This window comes from Rattus rattus, chromosome 14 (assembly GCF_011064425.1).
Source record: "Rattus rattus isolate New Zealand chromosome 14, Rrattus_CSIRO_v1, whole genome shotgun sequence".
NCBI classification, from domain to species: domain Eukaryota; kingdom Metazoa; phylum Chordata; class Mammalia; order Rodentia; family Muridae; genus Rattus; species Rattus rattus.
In genome coordinates this window covers 69,561,215-69,584,561 of record NC_046167.1, presented here as the reverse complement: position 1 = coordinate 69,584,561, position 23,347 = coordinate 69,561,215, and the positions used below count along the sequence as shown (strand labels likewise).

At 48.1% G+C, this 23,347-nt stretch overlaps 1 protein-coding gene across 1 annotated transcript; it reads right to left on the bottom strand.

The window, feature by feature from the left end:
- Window positions 1-15,743: 15,743 nt before the first annotated feature.
- On the bottom strand, window positions 15,744-20,082 carry Nxnl2 (nucleoredoxin like 2). Its single transcript, XM_032884859.1, has 2 exons — window positions 19,781-20,082; window positions 15,744-16,330 (listed from the first exon to the last, which is right to left on the bottom strand). The coding sequence occupies exons 1-2, from the start codon at window positions 20,080-20,082 to the stop codon at window positions 16,162-16,164; spliced, it is 471 nt and encodes a 156-aa protein (XP_032740750.1). The 3' UTR covers window positions 15,744-16,161.
- Window positions 20,083-23,347: the final 3,265 nt, after the last annotated feature.

Genomic DNA, 23,347 nt, shown 5'->3' with positions numbered 1-23,347 from the left:
AAAGGACTAGAGTTCAGATCCCAGCATCTACATCTGGTGGCCCACAATAGCCTGTAACTCTGGCTCCAGAAATCAACACCTTCTTCTGTCCTCTATGGACACCTAAACACATGTGGCTTACATTCTCATAGACAAAGATCTACATACACGCATACATAACTTTTTAAAAATGTTATTATTTAAAAACTTGCAAATAAAAGCAATCACGGGTCAAAATTTACCAGACCGAAACTGTACATGTCAACAAACTTTTACAGAGTCAGAATAGCCATTCTGAAGCGGTGGCAGGCATTTCCCAGTCGGTTTCTTGAACTTTCACCATTGAATATATTTTTATGCACTTATCCATTAAGAACTCAAGAATGAGAAGCTTTCTATTCTCTTTCATAACTGGTGAATCCCCTCACTCAGTCCTCCCGTATTCCCTTAAAGTCAGCCTTTCTTGTTCTCTTTCCTTCATGCTATATTCCACCCACACATACATTTGTTTACAAATATGCGTACGTTGTGGCTAAAATCCACATATGAGGGAGAAAACAGGAAACCAAATGGAATGGGAGAAAATGGAAACAGGGGCCAGCTCACAGGTTCCCCTTCCTGTGGTGCAGGGCAGCCAGAGGTAAAGCCTCTGATTCCTGGAGCCCCTGGAAACAAAGCTGGTGCTCAGGTGACTGGGGACCAGGAGAGGGAGCTCTCTCTGCCCCAGACTCGGGCTGTGTTGCTCACCGGATGTTGGAGGATTGTGTCATCTTTCTCACACTGCCACAGCATTACGCCAGAAACCCCTCAGGAGCCACAAGAACAACAGGGACTTATTTAAGAACATTCCAGAAGTTAGGCAGTTCAACAGCAAGACACCATCAGGTCTGCTAGAATTTATCTAGGAACGGGGGGCTGGGGGTGCATATCATGGCGGGTGTGTGGAGGTCAGAGAACAACTTGTGGAAAGCAGCTCTCTCCCTCCACTGTGTGGGTTCTGGGGGCCGAACTGTGTCATCAGGATTGGTGGCCTGTGTCTTTACCCACTAAGCAATCCCACCAAACCTATTCCTCTTCTTATAAACGCACCAATCCTACAGGATGAACACTCACATTTCTAACCTCATTACCCTGGATGACTTCCTAAAAGACTCCATCTCGGGATCCTGAGTCTGAGTACAGGGCTAAATACAGAGTACATGATGGAAGGGAAGAGGGCTGAAAGCAATTCCTTCACACACTAGGGAATTGTGCCCTGCCCCCACCTCCCAAAATGAGCCATAGTTCGAACTATACTATTCACAACCTTTCTGATGTTTCTAGTTAGTTATTTATACCAGAGATGCCAGAGAACATTAAACGACCATTTTATATTTTGTAGTAAAACATAATTGGGCAGCTATAGTCCTACTAGATCCACGATGAAGACACATGCTACAACAAGAATGGGAATGGCCACAAATCCAACCACAGCAGTACCCTGTTATACTTTTTATAGGGAGATGAGACGTAACGTTGCAGAAGGGGAACAAATAACAGACCAAAGTATCAATACTGCTAACGTCAAATGTGGTAAGTCAATGAGTTTATTGGAGATACTTGAAGGAGCACAGACAACTTAAAAGAGGCTGAGTCACTGAAAGAATACTTATAGAAGCCCATTCTCTCCCTCCACCAGTGGGTTCTGGGGATAAAACTTAGGTCAACAGGATTGAGTGATGACTCATGAAAGTTGCAGCCTTGGGGTTCTCTGCACGGCCTCCAGGCAGCTGACCGACCAGAAAGTCTCTTCCAGGTGGTTCTGTTGCTCCAAGTCTCCACTGCAGTCCTTACTACTTATATACCTTAGGGCTGGAGGAGTCTTTTGTATCTAGTCAGTTTTAGGGACTTCCTGGGACTTGTGCATTATTTCCTGAGTCTCAGCAAACTTCGCTATAGAACTTCCCAAGTCTTCACAAACTTCCCTTCAGAATGGAATGTTTCAAGTCAGAGGAAATTACTGAACAGCAAGCAGTGATGACATCAGCAGCAAACCCCATCCTGAGCCTGCACCATGCCAGTACCACCCATCATCTGCTCCTTCCAAGTGGGACTGCCTGTGTTAACTGCTGTCTTCATTGAGTCACCCCACTCAGGACCCAGAAAGGTAATCCATCTCAGGGCAGATTAACATGCGGTTTCAAATCTCCTTGTCCCTGCTCAGATCTAAAGATAGAATGTGTGGCTAAGTGGATGTTCCGTAAGGTTCACAGAATGATCTGTGAGAGCTACGCTTTCCATTTTGAATGAGTGAGTTTATGTATATAAGAAGTCAATGTGAAAGAATAAATACCAAGTGATGGATAGAAAAAAACTAAAGAAGGAAAGCAAGAACAGAGAGAAGGAAGTGCCAAATCAGGCACTTAAAACATCCAGCAGAGATAGATTGAGGAGGCTACTTTAGCAGACAGCTGGAGTTCCCAGTTAGAGTCCCCAGGCAGAACAGAGAGCCCTCGGGTGAGGCTTCTAGGGAAAGGGATAAATGACAGCAACTAGCGATAATATTATGAAACGGGCTCTTATGACATCCAGCAGGACTCAACAGGGAGGTTGAGGCAGTCCTCTCCCAGGGAGCTTCCTCTCCACGGCTGAGGTTCCCAGAGCCGAGCTTCCAGCTTCCCTTCCCCACCTCAGGCACTTCTCTATCACGGGATCAACGTAGTAATGAGTCACTTTTCAGCTGTTCTCAAGGCAGTGTTGGGCAGTTTTGCTATGCTTTCCTTCCTGGCATGGAATTGGGGGTGGGGGAGGAAGGCCATCCCTAGACAAGGGACCTTGGAGGTTGAGACAAACATGCTTGGGTCTGAAATAGAATCAAGGGCCAACGCTACTTGAAGAGCCAGGTTCTCAGTGAGCTCAAACAGCGCACAGAAATTTACCAATAGATTCTACACTACAGGGCATTGGGTACAAGCAAAAGAAACTTACTTATCTAAGTACTACCATTCTGTTTTCAGACTCCATTTAATCATAGGGAGAAACTAAATTTAAGGTCCCAGGCTCTAGGGGGCCCTGGGGACCTTTCTATAGCTGAACAGCTCCTGTTGTAAACAGTGGTCTGAGTCCAGACATGTCAAGGACAACTTGTAAAGAAACAGTGGTCTGAGTCCAGACGTCTCAAGGACAACTTCTCCATCTTGCTGGTAGGGTCAAACAAGTTTATTCCCAGGCCTGGGAACCAACACCTTTCCCACTTCTCCAAACGTTTTTTTTTTTTTTATTGTCCGTTAATCGGTAAAGAAGATAGAAATTGCTGTTATCTAAACCAAGATGCATATGTTGTAAAAATACATAACCATATAACTAAATGCAGCTGGCCCTCTCCTTTGTCCCCTTGCCACTCGGAGCTCCAGAACTAATGTCTAGGAGAACCTGGCATAAGGACCTTGAAGCCAGGTGCCCTCGCTTTGGTTCCCACCCTTTAAAAATGGTTCCTTAAAAATGTTGTCCAGAGGCTGCAGAGATGGCTCAGAGGTTAAGAGCACTGGCCCCGCTCTTCCAGAAGTCCTGAGTTCAATTCCCAGCAACCACATGGTGGCTCGCAACCATCTGTAATGGGATCCAATGTCCTCTTCTGGTGTTTCGGAAGACAGTGTACTCATATACATAATTTTAAAAAAGAAAGAAAGCGTCCAGTCTCCCTTTGAAGACACAGTTAGACCCTAAGCCTGCTGCCTTGCTGAGCACTCAAGAGAAAGTAGGGCTCTCATTTTAAGCCTCCAAATCTGGTGAGCGTTCTAGGCTTCCACCCTGAACCCAACTTGGGGAATGAAGGGGATTTTCTCTGGCGCTTTGGTAGTTGCTCCAAGAAAATGATATGCCAGGCATTCAGGCAGTTACTCCAAAACAAGGAACCCAATTGAAACGATCCAATTTCACCACTGACAGTGATCCTAATCTTTCCATCTGATTATTTCCCCTCCCCTCCTAATTGGTGCCAGAGAAATGAGGCAAATCAAAAAGTAGGACAGCCATGCTGAAGAAACACTGGCTTCCCTGATTGGCAGGTGGGTTACTTGGGAAAGGAAAGCACCCTAGGGCACAAAAGCTGGTGTCCCCTCTGCTGTGGAGCCTGGTGGGTGTCCCGGATGCCGGAGCACAGAGCAGTTGCCAGGCATCTTCACGGCCACAGACAACCGTGCAAGCTCAGCTTCCTTAAAGGTCAGGGAGGGACGGCCCAACATTCACAGGAGTCCTGGCAGCTACAAGCTCTTCCTAGAAGGCTAACGTAAGCCTGAAGGTCCCCAGAGCCAAGGGAACATTGCCACTGTTAATACCAAAGGTGGTTATCATCTCCTGAGGGCCACTGTGAGCCAGGCGCTCTCTGGGGTATTTACAACTACTGCAGACTACAGCAGGACTGTAGGGAGACAGTATTTGTGTGTCCCTAGATTCATATGCTGACACTCCAGAGTGAGATCGAGGCACCGAAGAGTTGCCTATTGGGCTGAGGACACGGCCCAGTAGGGAGAGTGCTTACCCAGCATACGAAAAGCACAGGGAGAGTGCTTACCCAGCACACAAAAAACGCCAGTTTTGATCTCAGCCCTGCACAAACAGACCACAGAGGCACATGCTTGTAACCCCAGTATTTGGTAGGTGGAAGCAGAAGAAGCAGAGGGTCAAAGTCATCCTTGGATATTCAGCAAGGCTGGAATTAGCCTGAGATATGTAAAACCCTGTCTCAAAAAGTTATTTAAAAAAAAAAAATCAGGGGGCTGGAGAGATGGCTCAGTGGTTAAGAGCACTGACTGCTCTTCTAGAGGTCCTGAGCTCAAATCCCAGCAACCACATGATGGCTCACAACCATCTGTAATGGAATCTGATGCCCTCTTCTGGTGTGTCTGAAGACAACTACAGTGTACTCGTATAGAATATATATCCTATCAGGTTGAGACATACGGCTAGGTGGATAAAACATTTGTACAAGGATGAGGATCAGAGTCCAGGTCCTCCTAACCTACAGAAAAATTGGGTAGATGTGGCAGCCAGCTGTGATCCCAGCACTAGGGAGACACAGGAGCCCTGTGTAAGCTGGCTAGCTAGTACCCTAATTGTTGAGCTCTGGATTAAACTTTAAGGCCCTGCCTCAATAGATTAAGTAGAAAACAATCAAGGAAGACACCCGACACCCACTTCCAGCATCACAAGCGCGCACGCGCGCACACACACACACACACACACACACACACACACACATATACACATACACACGTGTGCCCATATGCGATATGTGCCTATACACACAACAATCGGTCTTTCCCCCCTTTAGCTTGCTTTCCTCTCTCTCCCCTGGTTCTCCATCCACAATACAAGTGATCAGCCCAAAAGCAAGCCGAGAAAAGGTCAGGTTAGTCACCTGTCCACTCGAGCTCCACTTCCAAAAAGGACAGACTGGCCAGGTCACCTATGAAATGTGAGTCAAAGTGGCACAGAGGGGGAGGCAAGGCAAGGCTCCATCTGCTTGGGATTCTGAATCCATCACGAGAACTAACCCAATCAAGCCTGCCAGACGCAGAGGAGGGACCAAGATTCCCACCTGCCTGCCCGCCCACTGGCCACAGACACATGGATCCATCTAGCAGACACCATCCAGATAGCCCAACCTGGAAGGAATGCCCATCCCAGCCACACCCAGAAGGGAAGTCTGCAAGCAGTGATGGAAGACTGCAGTGCGAGTCACAGCTCCGTGTCCTCACTATTTTAGTAGGAGATTAGTGTCTCACGGTGTGAGTGTCAGACTGTATTAGTGGAAGGAGGATTACCCCATAAGTAGACAGACACAGCTGATCCGCCACGCAGAAAGGCAAACACGGGAAGTGCAGGTCCCTGTTAATGTGTGTGTGTGTGTGTGTGTGTGTGTGTGTGTGTGTGTGTGTTCACATGTGTGCAGAAGCACATGTGCATGGGTTATTGTGGAGGTTCTGCTCTGGCCTGCATAGCAGAAGTTGCCACATCAACTGTTTTGCCGTCACAGGAGGAATTTCCCCTCCCGAGTTGGGAGCGCTGCTTTTGGCCTGATAAGAGAAGCCTGTGGTGAGAAATGGAAACCCATGCCATTGGCTGCCGACATGAGGTGACTTATAACATCCCTCGTGTCCAGGGGTGGGGCTTATGTTTGTTTTTTTCCTTTATAAGCCTCTGCTTTACAATAAAGTTGAGCCTTGATCAGAACTTTGTCTTGGCTCCATTCTTCTCTCACCCAGGTCCTTTAATTCCCAGACTCCCATTCGAGGTACCTATGTTGACTGGGGCTCGAGGGTCAAACAAACTATGATTCGGAGACTAGAGAACAACTCCAGCTGTTCTTTTGCAAGTACCCTCCACCTCGCTATTTATAAGACAGAGTTTCTCACTTCGGCTAAGTTGCTGGCCATTAAGTATTGGGGACTGCCATCTTGGCGTCTCTAGTGCTGAGATTAAAAGCATGCATCACCACGCCCAGTCCTTTTTTTATTTTTAATTGGTACCAAGAGATCAGACTCGGGTCTCGATGCTTGCAAAATGCACTTTACAGACAGAGCTATCATCCTAAGTCCTGTCGTAATTCGTGAACCAAATTATCTGTATTCCAACGGAAGTCCTGGATGCATATCTACACGGACATTTGATGCACTCATAAAGAGGGGCATCAGAGCGACTGACACGGGACTTAGTCACATGGATCAAAATGTCCATAGACTAACAGGTTGTACAGACTTGGAAAAGAGTTCAGTTAAGTCAGCAACATTAGAGTTCCTACATGCATGAGTTGTACGAACCAGGCAGATGCAATTTCTTTCTTTTTTTTTTTTTTAAGGTTTATTTATTTTATGTATACACTGTAGCTGTCTTCATGCACACCAGAAGAGGGTGTACGATCCTATGACAGATGGTTGTGAGCCACCATGTGGTTGCTGGGAATTGAACTCAGGACCTCTAGAAGAGCAGTCAGTGCTCTTAACCACTGAGCCATCTCTCCAGCCCCAGATGCAATTTCTGATCTAGAAGAGAGTTCGCTCTGATGAATCAAAGGGGAAGATAAAACACAGGAAGATATAAAGGTTGACTGGAGTGGGGAGATGGCCCAGCAATCAAGAGAACTTACTGCTCTTGCAGAGGACCCCTTTTGGCGCCCAGCCATGTGTAGCTCGCCCTATAATTGCCTACAGTGCTAATTCCAGAAAATATGATGTCCTCGTCAGACCCCTGCAGGCACTGCACACACGTGGTACATATAAAACTCATGCAGGTACACACATACCCGTAAACAAGAAATGATTGACAGTATAGCACTCACAATGGCATCGAAAGTTAACAAAGAAATGGAAGACTCGCGAGGAAGAAACAAGGAATGTCCTGTGCATCCATGGCAAACGCTCACATACAAGTCGTGAAGTCTTAATCCCTAGAATTTATACTTAGAGTAATAAAGGATCTATGTGTTTGTATCCATGCGGGTGTGTGGGTGTGTGTACATGACCTCACGCGTCTTCCTCAACCACCATCCTTCTTGGTTTTTTGAGACAAGGTTTCTCATTGAACCTGGAGCTCACCAGTTGAGCTTGGCTGGCTATCCCGTGAGCTCTAGGGTTTCTCCCATCTCCATGTCCCCAGCACTGGGATTGTAGGGGAAAACCAGGCTTTTCACAAGCATTCTGGTGATCTGACTCTGGTTCTCATGTGTCCTGGCTGGTTTTCTGTGTGGACTAGACACAAGCTAGAGTCATCAGAGAGCAAGGAGCCTTGGTTGAGAAAATATGCCTCCATGAAATCCAGCTGTAAGGCGTCTTCTCAATGTGGGCCATCCCTGGGCTGGTGGTCCTGGGTTCTATAAGAAAGTAGGCTGAGCAAGCCAGGGGAAGCAAGCCAGGAAGCAGCACCCCTCCATGGCCTCTGCATCAGCTCCTGCCTCCAGGGTCCAGTCCTGCTTGAGTTTCTGTCCTGACTTCCTTCAGTAATAAATAGCAATACGGAAATGTAAGCCAAATAAACCCTTTTCTCCCCAACTTGCTTTTTTGGACACAGTGATCCATCACAGCAACAGAAACCCTAAGACATCATGCCTCCGTGGCAGGCCCGGTATAAACAAAGCCTTCTCCCCAGCACACCGAGAGGGTCTTTGTTATGCAGCCTTGGGTTTCTCTCCCCCATACCTCACAGCACATGAGAATGAATTCCAACAAGACTTAGGCACTCAATGAAGACGGGAAGTATGGGAGAGTCTCTGGATAATTCTAACAGGCAAGGCCAAGTTGACCAAGGGGAACAAGACATAGCGTTTACCTGACTATAGAGTGCCTGGAAGCTTCCTCAAGGAAGTAGAACACGAGCCACCTGAGACATGCACATGTCTCAAGAGGAGATGGAAATGGGAGAAGCCTCAGATGATCTGTACAGGATTCAGGTAGGATTGTTTGTAGGTACTGTCTTAGACCACTGTCTTAGTCAGGGTTTCTGTTCCTTCACAAACATCATGACCAAGAAGCAGGTTGGGGAGGAAAGGGTTTATTCAGCTTACACTTCCACACTGCTGTTCATCACTAAAGGAAGTCAGGACTAGAACTCAAGCAGGTCAGGAGGCAGGAGCTGATGCAGAGGCCATGGAGGGGTGTTACTTACTGGCTTGCTCCCCCTGGCTTGCTCAGCTTGCTTTCTTATAGAACCCAAGACCACCAGCCCAGGGATGGCACCACCCACAATGGGTTGGGTCACTAATTGAGAAAATGCCTTACAGCTGGGTCTCATGGAGGCATTTCCTTTCTCCTTGCTCCTTTCTCTGTGATAACTCCAGCTTGTGTCAAGTTGACTCACAAAACCAACCAGCACAACCACCCAGAGTGCTATACCAAAATACCAAAGCCTGAGTGGTTAAAAACAGGAATTTATTGCTCCTAGTTTTGGAGACTGAAGTCTAAGACTCAGACAGTAGCACATGCAGAGTCTGATGAGTTCACAGATGTCGATACACCCCTGTATTGTTCTATTGCTGTGAAGAGACATCATGACCAAGACAGTTTATAAAACAGAGCACTTCATTGGGGGCTTGCTTTAAGTTTCAGAGAGTGAGTACATGACTGAATGGCAGAGATTGTGGCGGAAGGCGGGCAGGCAGGCAGGCAGGCATGGCACTGGAGCACTAGCTGGAGGCTTACCTCTGATATACAAGCAGCAGACCTAGAGATAAAAAGAGGCTGGGCATAGTGTGGGCTCGTGAAACTTCAAAGCCCACCCCCAATGACCTACCTCCTCTAACAAGGCCACACCTCCTAATCCTTCCTAAGCAGTTCAACAACTGGGGATGAAGCATTCAGATATACAAACCTACGGGATGCATTCTCTTTCAAACAACAATCCCCATGTGCCTACAGGATAGAAGGGGCTCCTGAGGTCATGGTCTCTTATATAAGGGCACTCTAATTCTATTATTCACAGTGTTCCATCTTCAGGCCCTCATTACTTCCAAAGACCCCCCACCTGCTAATACTACCGCCTTGGGTGTAGGAGTCAATATATAAATTATGGGGAGATGCAAACATTTGGACCGTAGCAAGAATTAAGGAAGCATGTGAGTGGTTGGGGAAGTGGTTCAGTCGATAAACTGTTTGCCACAGGACTCTAAAAGCCTGAGTTCAATCCCCAGCATCCACCTAAGGTTTGGTGGCACCTGTCCCCTCTGAGCTAGAGAGGCAGAGACAAGAGACAAGAGGCCAGCGAAGAGCAAGCCACAACACTGACCAGTCAGTCCAGCCTTCTTGGTAAGCTCTGTATTTAGAGTTCTGTCTCAAGCAGAAACAAAACCCATACAGTATATGACGCTTGAGGAGCTATTCCTGAAGCTGGCCTCTGACCCCAACAAGTATGCTCATATGTGCACATACACATTAATGATGATGATGATGATGATGATGATGATGATGATGATGATGATAAATTATTAGCCAATTAAGCTTACTGATTAGCAGATCAAAGGTAGTTTAACACTGATAGTCTTTCAACTAAAATTGACAAAGGGCATCACCTTAGAAGGATGAAGGCTTAAAACTATAAGTGCATGCAGGATGTTGAGTGAGTGGTGGGCACCTACTTGGCAAGCCTCTGTGCTTTTAAATTCAGCCCAAGTGTGTGCAGCCCAGAGGAGCCGCCTTCCTCCTGACTGGCAAGCCTGTGTTTTCCATCCTCTTCCTCCCACCCGAGACATGTGTTTGTGTTTGCGTGAGTATGTGGTTTGCGGGCAGGCGTTATGGTGTGTTGTGTAGAGTGTGTCCATGCAACATGGTGTGAGATGGGGGGAAGATGTGACTGTTGTATAGCAACTTCCTACAAGTTAAAATCTCCCATTCTATGGGGAAGTTTTGTTCAGATGCAATAAATTCTACAGACTCAGAAGTTTTGAGGGAAGGCTGTTAAGGACCCGGGAAATTCTAAACAGAGCTCTGTTAAGATTCAGGAACCAAACAACTGAAAGAGCTCAGAAAGTCCCTGAAACTTGGCAGAGGCACAAGGCACCCCCTCCCCTAAAGTCATATGGGCAATGAAGGGTTGCAGGATATTTGATCATCCTGTTAACCCTGAGATTGTGTTATTTACGAGAAAAACCTGGTTCTAGCTTTGGTATGGCTCAGCCTTAGCACACATCTTTAATCCGAGAGCTTTCTGCTTGAATATTGTAAACAGAATTAAATAAAGTCAACCACAGGTGACTCCAACCAGAGGTGGAACAAGCAACCAGTTGGCAGGAAGTGAGCATAGGAATATTAAAAAAAAAAAAAAAAAAGAGCACAGAGTAAGAGGAAATCAGGAGGATGGATAGAGAGACACACAGGAAGTAGAAGGGAGGGACATTCCTTGTGAGACATTGGCTGAGGATGAAAGTCAGCTGGGTGATTTCTCTGCTTCTTTGAGCTAGCAGCGTTTCACCCCAGCATCTGGCTCCTGAGTTTCCGATAGTAAAATCGAAGGATTGAGATTTTGTTTTTAAAAAAACAATAATAGAGAGACTACTGAGTGATAAGACGCTCCTTAACCTGTGAAGGACTTCCTGAGAACATAGCTTCCAGGACCTTGTAGGGGTTTAGAGGTAATCTGAAGGAAGAAATCCCTGGTAGAGGGAAAGAAACCCAATCCATCCCAGTGACCAGAGCAGCCTCGCTTGTCATTAAATGTGAGACACTGATGGTCCCATGGGTTGACTTCCAAAAACGTAGTTAGACATGTCACTTGATGGGCCCATAATGCCCAGATTCGAACATGCATGACTCACTAGGATCTCTGCCTAGGTGAGGGTCTGTGTTTGTCTCAGCTTGTCCCCCTGCCCCACACGCCCACATGATGCTGCTAGTCTTGAACACACTGAGGGGCGCAAGGCGATGAAGGTGGAAAGTGATGTTCAGAGGAAAGGGAGGCATGGCTATCATGAGACGAAATTGTTGTAGAACATTTCCCTCTTTTCTTAGGGAGCACCTATTGCTTTTGTAATAGAAGTCGTGATGCAGATGTAATAGTTCTCTACAAGGAAGCGGACATTCAGACAACTAGTTGTTAGGGACACTATAATATTAAAGAATGTGTCTCAGTGAACTAGGATTCTACTTCTTGGAAATGCTTGAAATGGAACCTAGGCTATGCTAGGCTAGGGCTCTACACTAAAAGCTACCCCAAGCCCATCAACATGATAAATGATCCATTACTCTTCCAGTCTTGGGGGGGAGGGGAGGTCACCTTCTCTGTTCTCTGCCCTGGAACCTTCTTTGTATGCACATTCATGTGTAAGTGTGTGTGTGTGTGTGTGTGTGTGTGTGTGTGTGTGTGTGTGTGTGTATGTGTCTGTCTGTCTGTCTATCTATCTGTCTATCTATCTGGTCTGGTCTGTCTGTCTGTGTTTCTCTCTCTCTCTCTCTTTGTGTGTGTGTGTGTGTGTGTGTGTGTGTGTGTGTGTGTGTGTGTGTGTGTGTGTGTATTAACCTCAGACATTCCCCAGGAGCTGTCCACATTACCCTTTTGAGTTTATGTGTTGCTGAAGGACCCACTGAGCTAATTTTAAGAGTGTCTCTCATTGGCCTGAAACTCACCAGGTAGGCTACCAACAGAGCCAGTGAGCTCCAGAGACCCAGCTGTCTCTACTTCCCCAGTGCTGGAATCATAAGCTTGTGCCACCATAACCCTGTTGCTTACATGGGTGCTAGGATTAAACTCAGGTCCTCCTGCGTGCATGCATGGGAAACACTCATCCACTGAGCCCTCTCTACCCTTTAGGAGAAATCTATGGTATGGCTCACATATAAATGAACATCTTGAAAATCCACCTATGAGGAATGCTTACCTTTCAAGAACACATGTTCAAAAATGTTGGGAGCACAGCACGACAGTCCTTGCACCCCTGCATCAATGAAAGATTGTTAGGCACAGTTTCTCTTATCACTATATTTGCCTCAAAATAAATCACACAGGAACACAGTTTTCTCCTAAAACCCAAGAGATAGCATAACCTAATGACAGTATTTTTGCACCTCGCTCCAAATTTCCAGCTGAGGGACCCAGCAGACTGACAAGATTCAAAAACGAAAGCCAGGCTTATGATGGGTCATGCTTGTATCAGATTATAGAAGAATGGCATTGCAGGTCCATGAGAATCACAGTCCTGAGGGCATCCAGTAAGTGTCCATGGCAGGAGGCTGGACACTTGAACTGTAGGCAGCCTTCTCCTACTGTTGGCAAAGAGAATGTGCTGGCGCTCAGCCCGCCTTCTCCTTCTCTGTTTTAAACTTCGTGTATACGTCTGTTTGTATATGTGCACGTTCATGTGAGTGCATGAAGAAGTCAGAGAACAACCCTGAGTGCTGGTTCTCATCTCTACCTGGACAGAGGACTTGTTTGACTGCTGCTACCTTATGTTAATTAGCTGCAAGCTTCTAGGGACTCCCCTGTCTCTGCCATCCGTCTCATTACAGGAACACCGGGATTAAAGATGCTCACTACCGCACCCAGCTTTATGTGAGTCCCGGAGCTGTGAACTCAGGTCGTTACACTTGCATAGAGAACTCCTTACAATGAACTTGTGATGTCCGAGGTGAACCTCTTCCAGGACCTCTTGAATGAGACTCACAGAGGCAGTGATCGATGCAAAAGCAAGAGGAGTTTAATTCCAACATGTCAGGGTCCTCCCACTTCAAGGGGAGACGACTCTGAGCAGACTCTAACAGAGAGTTATGTACCTTGCAATCAATTGGGGCAGAATCCAAACAATTGGGGCAGAATTTGCACAATAGTAAGTAACTAGGCAGGGTACTATGCATATCTGGTGGAGTGAAACAACTTTCAGATTGGACTCAGTGTGCCATTCAAGACCTTCCCAAGCTGGGGGTTTGTCGGTTGGAAGTCACAGGTAGCTTCGTGTTACAGTTTGGCTTGTAGCTGTTCCAGGAACTAGACCAGCTTTTTCTTCCTGGAAGGGAGGGGTCCTTGTGCTCAGAGGTTTGTGGTAAGAATTTTCCCAGTGGCCCCAGATTGACCCCAACTCAGGTTCTTTCAATCTGACTCCCCAGTTCTCATTTTTTTCCCCTCTTGATTCAGTCTGAGATTCTGTAGTAGCTTGAATAAGAATGACCCCTATCTTAGGTTGGGTCACTATTGCTGTGATGAAACACAATGACCAAAAAGGGTTTATATGGGTGAATACTACCACATTGCAGCCCATCAATAAAGGAAGTCAGGACAGAAACTGAGACAGGGCAGGAACCTGGAGTCAGGGGCTGATGCAGAGGCCATGGAGGGGTGCTGCTTACTGGCTTGCTCCTCAAGGCTTGCTTACTCTGCTTTCTTATAGAACCCAGGACCACCAGTCCAAGGGATAGCACCACACACAGTGGGCTGGGCCCTCTCCATTAACCACTAGTTAAGAAAATGTCCTACAGGTTTGCCTACAGCCTGACCTTATGGAGGTATTTTCTTAATCGAGGTTCCTTCTCAAATGACTTTACTTTACGTCAGATTGACATAAAACTATCCATCCCAGCCCCCACGGGCTCATATATTTGAATGCTTAGTCGCTGGGGAGTGATACTATTTGAAAGGATTAAAAGGATTAGAAGGTGAGATGTTATTGGAGGAAAAGCATCACTGGAGGTGATTTCTTAGGTTTCCAAAGCCTATTGATAGCCCAGAGCCCCTCTCTCTGCCTATAGATGAAGAAGTATCTCTCAGCTCCAGCATCCGCCTGCGTGCCAGCATGCTACCTGCCGTGACGATAATGGGCTGAACCTCTAAAGCCAGCCTCCAGTTAAATGGCTTCTTTCATAAGGGTTGCCTGGGCCATGACATCTCTTCATAACAACAGGACAGCAGAACGGTGACTAAGGCAGACCCCATCCCACAGAACAGTGACACCCGACGTTCAGGGTGAGTCTTCATACCTCCATTATCTAACCTAGGAACTGCCACACAGACATGCCCAGAGGTCGTGTGCTTCTAGGTCCTGCCCTGCTGCCAGCATTAACCACATTGGAAAGTATTATATAATTTTAGAATAGTGCAAATATCATAGAACTAACCAGGCAACAGAATTGTTTGGTGCCACTATAATCTTATGGGGCCACTGTTGGAAACATAGACTGTCACCGAGGGACATGCCAGCATGCACGGCGTGACTTTATACCTTTGAAATACTAATTAATTTCTTTCTGGGTTATTGTCATACTATCAAAAATAAAAGGGGCTAGTTGGGTTGGGTAAAGGGCTGGGAGTGGTGACTCTGACAGTCTTGTGCCTGCCACACAAGGGTGAGGACTTGTGTTCAGATCCGTGGGACTGTGTAAAAGCCAGGCATGACATGTCCTCTGAAGCTCCGTCCCTGGGAGGTAGAGTCAAGGGGACATCTGGAGCTTATTGGCAGATCACCCTGGCTGAACGAATCAATGAGCTCTAAGTGAGGGGGCCTCTCAAAATACAAAACAAAATTATAAAAGGATTTGGGGTATAGCTCAGAAATACTGCGCGTGTCCTGCATGCACAGAGCCACGGATTCACTCCTCAGCATTATGCAAACGTAAAAAGCCAAGGAGGTTAGAGAAATGGCTCAGTGGTGAAGAGTGCTTGGTGCTCTTTCCGAAGACAAGAGTTCAGTTCCGAGCACACATCTGTCAGCTCGCAGTTGCCGCTAACTCCAGCTCCAGAGGATCCGATGCCCTCTCTTAGCCTCCACAGGCACCTGCACACAGACACACAGACACACACACACACACACACACACACACACACACACACACACACACTGAAAAAGAAAAATCATAAAAATGGCAAAGAACCGTCAGGGAAGACACTGGATATCAACCTCTGCACACATGCCCACATGTGCACATGTATGTGTCCCCCATACCATGTACACCTATAAAATGCACACAGACACAGAGGGCCAGATAGAGTGCTTGCCTAACAAGCAAGGCTATGGACTCAATCCCCAATTCCAAAGGAAAAGAGGGGAGGAGGGAGGAAGGAAGGTAATGGGAGAAAGAGAAAAAATGGTATTCGAAGAAGAAAAGGGAAGAATGAGGAGGAGGGAAAGAAGGAGGAGGAGGGAAAGAAGGAGAGAAGAAAGAAAAGCACGAGAAAAGACAAAGGTTAGAAAAATCTTCCAAGATGAGGCGCACAGGTAAGGAACCTCCTCAGATAAAAGAACAGCTCAAGCACGGTATTTACTGATTTGTCCCTCTGTCGGTACTTGGTTTGAAAGGAGGAAGAAAAACATCAGATCTGCTCAAAGTGTGAATGTTGGTTTATTAAATTACACATGGACAAACTTGAGTAATGGAGATGTTTACCAAAGCATCACTAAAGTGTGATAGGTAGTCAGAAAACGCATCACCTCATAGGTCAATTTTCCAGAGAAACCTCAGGAAAGAGTATCTCGCATAGGTCTCTGGTAGCTCACTGCCCATGTGTCCTGGAGCCTAGGCACGGGTGGAGGAAGCTATAAGTAATAAAAGTTCACCCTGAAGGAGCTCTAGGACCCACAGAGGGTGGATGTAGTTCTTCCCTGAGCAGTTTCCGCTCTCTGCCACAGCTTGGTGACTTGGCTATGACACCCCCAAACAGAGAAGAGAACCAGTTAAGCCCTCCTTGAAGGCAGGTCGCCCTGCACTTCCAGCACCTGCTCTGGTCCCTGCAGATTCACCCTGAGAAGTTTTGGAAAACATCATCTGCTTCCACCCAGTTCTGAAAGCAAGCTAGGCCGCGCTCCCGGATCTGTTTCCGCCCTTTGTTGGTGATGACGGCTCCATTCTGCTTGATGACCACGACCTTGGGGATGACGGTGATGTCATACCTCTTCTTCAGCTCACTGAGGACAGAAGGGCAGAGGGTTAGCATTGAGCAGGTCTGAAAGGAAAGGGAGCTGTTGGTAGGTTCTGTGCAAATGCTGCCATTTTATATAGGGATGTGAATGCAACCGCAGGGAATCCAGGATCCAGATACCAAGAGACAGCCGTACTATATACATGTCAAGTTGAAGATACAATCAAACTCCCATGGAACTAAAAATACAGTTATCCAAAACTCAAATAGCCTGTAGTTCCAGCCTCTCAAGAGGCTGAGGCAGAGGGATTAGTTTAACTCATACGTTTGAGACCAGCATGGATAGCATAGGGAGACTGTAAGACATCATCTAGAAAGGACTTGGAACAAGGCAGGGCCAAAACACATCAGCTAAAAGGAGAGGTGCTCCAACACCAAGCAATGTTCCAGAAGGCAGATCAGAGGCTGTGCTGGCCTGAGGAGGGGAAAATGCCTGCTCGGCACCATGGACGCTGCCCACATCCCAGCCTATGAGGACCGGCATTGCAGTGAGGTCACTGTAAGTTCTTCAAGGCTTCTCATGGGAGTGGCAACCTGTAGCATGAACATGTATCTGCAGCTGCTTGGAGACCTGGTTCCGCCAGGTATGGTAACACACGTCTACAAAGTTAGTGCTCAGGAAGGCTGAGGCAGGAGGCTTTCTTTCTAGACAGATAAACTCAGTCACAGAGAAGGGGGATAAAATGGAACCCTCAACCTGAGAAAACACAACACAACGGTCCCTTCCTGGTTCACTTCCCAGTCAGGGCCTGTACGACTTTCCTGTCCTGCCTTCCCACTACAGCAGACAGCAACTTCGGGAGCACCCCCTGGATGGTTTGTGCGGTTTTTACCTCTCCCCAGTTGTGGCTCTTTTTCCTTTGGCCCATGGTCTGATTCTACAAATTTGAGCTGAGATAATGGAATCGAGGGCACAGCTCCAGCAATCCCCTCAGAATATTCTACTTCCTGGTTCGCAGGAAGGAAGTACTGGGAAGGGACAAAGATGAATAGCTAAGTTTACAACCGGAAACTCCCTTTGGGAAATGCAGAACAGACGAGTTGGGCTATCCTGTGCTCAAAGGCCCAGCTGGACCATTCGTTCACACCTGGAGCAGAAAGGTTCTGGAATAGAAGTGAGGAGAAGGAAGGGGGAAAGACCTACATGGTCCCCAAAGTAACACCCTTCTCAAGGGAGTCAATGTACATTTGCGGTCGGTTGCTAATCACCCCTGGGAAAAGACATCAGCCAGGGTACAAAGGCAGACCCCAGGAGAACGGACTGTGTGCCTACACCAGCAATACACCAACAAGCTGACCTCTCACGGCCGACATCGCTAGGAGCCTGGCGTGGTTAATGTTGATTGTCTGTTCGGCGGGGTCTACAATCATCTAGGAGGCAAACCCTGGAAAAGGCTGAGGAGTAGAAAGTTCACTACCAGCTTTCCTTCATCCAGGAATGCTCCAGCTCCAGGCTGCAGACACAGAGACCCGCCTCTGCTTCTGCCCTAAGGGCCAGCCTTCGAACTGTAACCAAAATAAACCCTCCCCACCTTAAGTTTCTTTAATTTTGTGCGGGAGGGATGGGGTGTGCCCATGCGTTCATTCGGAGACCAGAGGGATGGGACAGATGTCATAGTTATTCTCTTGAGACAGGTTCTCTCATTGAAACTAAAGCTGTCTGTTTCAGCTAGACTGGCTGCCTGGCGGGTGAGCTCCCAGGATCGGGCTGACCCCGCCCCTTCTGGCTGACTCCGCCCCTCCATTGCTAGGGTTACATGCAGCCCTGTCTGGTTTGGGTTTTGTTTTTCTTAACTGAAGGCTGGGGATTTGAACTTAGGTCGTCATACCTGCATGCTTACTCGCTGAGCCAGCTCCCCATTCTCTCCTACGTTGCTTTTGTCAAATATTTTGTCACAGCAATAAGAAAAGCAATACATAACAGAACCCTTTTGCGGACTAGGTCTACTGCATTCTCCGTGCATCTTTTTACTTAGCCATTAACCTTCTTTCCTACCATCCTCTTGGGCAACCCAGAGCCCTAGTCTCCAGAGGGGCAGAATTCTCTGCCTAATTAGCACCGACTGCAAAACAAGTGTGTCTGTTAAAGCTACGTGTAATTGAGTGCGCCACCGAGTAGTCACATTTTAAAGCACAGCCCTTGGAGCCGTTCTCCAGGGAGTCCTTAGGCAAAGGCTATCAGCTGTCACTTAGACTTACTATCAGTGGGGTTTTCACGGTACCAGCATAAGTGAGGCCTCATACCTGCCCCAAGGCTAAGCAGATTCCCCACCAAAGAGAATGAGTTTAGGAAAATGGGGGGAGGTGGCTCGGTCAGTAAAGACCCAAAGCACAGGGGGCATAAATTCAGTCCTGAAAACCACATAAAAAGCACTCATAATCCCAGAGCTGAGGAGGCAGAGACTGATGCCCTAGGGCTCACTGGCCCGCCAGGTTAGTGAATTTATAGGACAGTGTGAGGCTCTGCCTCAGAAATACACGGTGGATGACAGCTGAGAAATAGCAGAGACTGTGCTCAGGTTGTCCTCTGATCTCTATTGGCATGCGCCCGCAAGTGCACACTTGTGAACGTGCACATATGGACACACACACACACACACACACACAAACACACACACACACACACAGAGAGAGAGAGAGAGAGAGAGAGAGAGAGAGAGAGAGAGAGGGGCTTCTAGTGATTATGAGTCTATGGGACGTCTCAAAGTTGGCTTTGCTTCGTTTTCCAGAAAGGATTCACAGGTAGCATCGCAAATGGGTAACAAACCCAGGACCCAGAGTCAGAGGATACCCAGAAACTGGCATCTGTTGTAGAAGCGGGCAGGGCTGGGGGCGTGTGCAATGAGACCTCCATCTGGACTCTTCCATACCCTCCTCCCCCTTTCTAGGTTCTTCTGAAACTCTTCAGCCCTGCCTGCTCTAACATCTGCCTACTCCGGGTTCCTCTTCACGCATTGTGAAAGCGTCCATGTTAATGAAACGTTATAGTTAGGGAACTCCTTCGCTGTAGGTAAAAAAGAAATCTCAGAGATGGCTAGCACCTGGCTCCTCCCGCTATGAGGCCCTCCCCACTTCTCTCGGGGTACCCCCCAACACAGCTCTGTGGACGAGGGAGGTATCCGTAGCCCCCACTTCGGATTAAGGAACCTACAAGCTAAGGGATACCAGCCAGCATCAGGACCAGTTCCGGGGCTCCTGAGATATACGAATCCCTGAACCCCTAATCATAAAAAGCAGAAAATGCTGGCAGACCGGAGCACCACGGGCGCTGAAACCCAGAGTCAGTGGAATTGACCCGCATTGAGACCTGAACAGCAAAAAAGGCCGGATAGGAAGTGAAGGACCCGCGCATGAAACAGCAGCTCGGTGCAGGAGAGCTGTCCCGGAGGAGCCAGAGCGCCAACCCCGTGCTGATGACCCCCGGGTCCCCACTCACTGCCGGTAGGGGTCGTGGAAGGGCAATGCCAGCCAGGAGCCGTGCAGCTCGCGCATGAAGTCCAGCATCTCTTCGGCGCTGCGGTCCGCCGACACGAAAACCACCTCGAAGGGTGCGGGCCGCCGCGCCTCGCTCACCAGCTCCGTGTAGAAGTCGCAGAGCAGCGGCGTGAAGTCGCGGCTGGGCGCGCACCGGCCTGCGGCAAAGTACAGAGCTACCACCTTGTTCTGCAGCGCCGCCTCGGCCTCCACCAGCGTGCCCTCGCGGGTCACCAGGCGCCGCCCGCCCAGCACGTCCACCATCGCCCCGGAGCCCGGCGTGAGCAGGACGCAGTGGAGAGACGAGCCCCGGGCTGCACGGCCACCTGTCAGCTGGAAGGGAATGCGGAGCCTCCCGCTGCACTCGGCGCCTCTCAGCCCCGCCTTCCTCTAGAGTAGCGCACGGTGAGCCCTAGGGAGGAGGGAGCGCAGTGGCCACTCCAGCCGCAGCGATGACAGCTGGGTGCCGGACTCCAAAAGCAGAGCCACGCCATCAACCTCTCCCAGCCTCTATTTTATCCTGCCTTGCCTACTCCAGACCCACTCTGCCCACCGGACCCCCACGTCATCCACCAGAACCCTGCTCCGCTCCACCTGCGTCCCGCCCACCCGCGCCCCGCCCACCAGCATCCTGTCTCCCTCACCTGCGACCAGTCCCACACCCAAGACTTGTTCGGATCCACCCCCCATCACACCCCACGCGCCCAGTTCCACCCCACCTAGTCCACTCCTGCCCTGTTCTGCTGACCCGAGTTCTGTTCCGCCCACCAGTCCGCTCCCCAACCCACCCAAAAGAGCCTGGTCTTGCCAAGGCTCTGCCTCGCCCACTGACCCCACTCCTCCAACCACGCCGCGCCCCTCATCCTTCCCAGGAGAATTTTCCTGCCCCAGATAAGCCTTTAAATAGCTTTCCTGGCTCCAGGTGGCCATCTCCAGCCCTCCCTCCCAACCCCAAGAAAACCACTCCTTCATTGAGCCTTTACGGTGGATTCCCCCCTGGAAGCTGTTGTTTCCCCTTAGAGCCTCTGAAAAGGGACGAGGAAAGTAAAGGGCAGTTCTGCCTCTAGTCGGAATAGGCCGGCCGGATGTGGGGAGCCAGGGCTCTTGTGTTCCGGATGTATACCTCCACCGCCCAGATCCTGGAATTCTGGAAGAAAATTGAGGGCAGGTCTCAAGGTTGCACGAGGAGAGCCAGAGTGTTAAAGATACGCAGGCACTGTGAAGGTCCAGAAGTTTTTACAGTAAAAAAGGTTCAGCTCCCTGCCAAGTTGGAGCTTGTGGGTCGGCGTGTACCGGCACACCCCAAACCTAGATAAATAACTCTCAAGAGCAGCGTTTTAAAAAATTAAAGAGTGGGAGCTGGAAAAATGGCTCAGGGTCATTAAGAGCGCTGGCTGGTGGCTCTTGCCGAGGACCTGTGTTTTGTCAGCATCCTCAGGGTGGCTTACAAAACTTGCACAACTCCAGTTTTAAGGGATCACACGGGCACCAGGCATACATGCAGTGCAAGATGGGCAGAGTATTCATACACATAAGGTAAAAATAAATAAAAATATTGCAAAGAGGTTTTAGGAAATTATTTTAAAAAAAATTAGAGGCGGTGGAGAAAACCAGCATGTGGGATCCCAGATCCTGCCACTTTGGTGCGCTGGTTGTTTGGAGTTGAAAGCACTTTGCAAACGGCAAAAGGGGGAGAGTTTTTTCTCTGTGCTTCCTCATTGTGGCCTCAAGGTAGGTTTGCGGAGAGAACTGAACTACCGTCAATAAAGATTCTAGAGTTTTGTCCACCAGGGGAAATGGACTTTCACGAGTCCCAGACAAACTGCTGGAGCCTTCATCTCGTGTATCCCTCCAAGGACCTGTTGTTCATCTCCAGTAATTGAGCTACACCCGCCTTTCCCCTGTGGGGGTGACTAAGCCCTCGGCGCTGTCTCATTCACCGTAGTTAGTCACTCTTCTATCCCCGCATCAAGTTAGAGTGTGTTTTCCCCCTATGCACCTGCCAAACGTTAGCTTATTCAACAGACACTATGGAATGTCCGTCGGGTCTAATTTTAGAAGCCTTCAGCTGCCGTCCTGCAGAGTCAGCCTATCATTTGCAGGGGTGTTGGGATTCCACATTGCCTGGGTGCCCCAACTGGACTGGTTCCCCTCTCAGAGCTTCAGTGGACTCTGTAGAGACATGGGGGGATCGTGGCTTTCGATGTAGAACTTCTCAGTGGCTTAAAATATTGGTGGTTAAGTTCTAAGCCTGACCACCAGAGTTCCGTCCCCTGATCTCAGTGGAAGGTGCAATCTAAAGGCTATCCTCCTGCCTCCATATACAAACCACAGCACTTAAAACAGTCAGAGCTTCAAGCAAAGCTTCAATTTTATTGATGAAGAAGGACAAACACACTTGAACAAACAGTTGTTGATGTGATGTAACATTCCGTGTTACAATGTGACAATGTTCTCCATTTACCAAGGCTGGGGGAAAGTGTGAAAAGCGTTGTTGGTCTTATTTCCTTGTTGTAAGATGTTGGGTTTTTAAACAACAGGATTATTCTGAAAGGATTATTTCAGAATTATTTGTTGTACAGGTGCCGTAGAAGCTAGAGGAAGAGCACTGGCTTCCCTGAAGCTGGAGTTAGAGGCAGTTGTGAGCCTCGTGATGTGGGCTCTTGGAAAGGAACTCAAATCCATTGCAAGAGCAGGAAGTCCTCTTCACACAGGCTGAGCCCACACGCTTTGGTTTTTTGTTTTTTGTTTTGTTTGTTTGTTTGTTTTTGTTGTTGTTGTTGTTGTTGTTGTTCCGCTTGTTTTTGTTTTTTTCCTATAGGTAAAATTATAAGGTGATTCACAGACAGGCTCATATCTGAGGAGAAGGTTCGGTTAACTATAAACCTTGAACCAAAACAACTTCTAAAAATCAAAGTAACTTTGCTCTTCAAGGTCACAGAAAGACCCAGGCATGTTTTGATGGTGAGCATGGTTCACTGGATGGATTAAGGCTGTGATATTTTCAGTGAGGGAGTGTCCTTTCTGTGTGTAGTTTCTGTGTGGGTGAGTCTCCAGACTCTTGACTCAGCCAGACACAGGTGGTGAGGGTATGGGATTTGTCCTTTTCCACACCGGCTTAGCAGTTTCCTGTCTTTCTATCTGGACTAATCTCCAGATTGCTTTCTGATCCAGAGCAGGACAATGGCGTGGGGCTAGGAACATTGCTCAGTTGATAGAGCGCCTGTCTAATATGCACAAGGCCCCGGTTCATCCCAGCTCCTTACAAACCAGGTGCGGTGGCATGTACCTTGTGTTCCCAGCACTTGGGAGGGAGAATCAGTTCAAAGCCATTCTCCACTTTGTATGAGGCCAGCCTGGGCTATTTAAGATCATTTTTTCTTTTTCTTTCTTTTTTTTTTTTTAGATTGATTTATTTATTATATTTAAGTACAATGTAGCTATCTTCAGATACCAGAAGAGGGCATCAGATCCCATTACAGATGGTTGTGAGCCACCATGTGGTGGCTGGGAATTGAACTCAGGACCT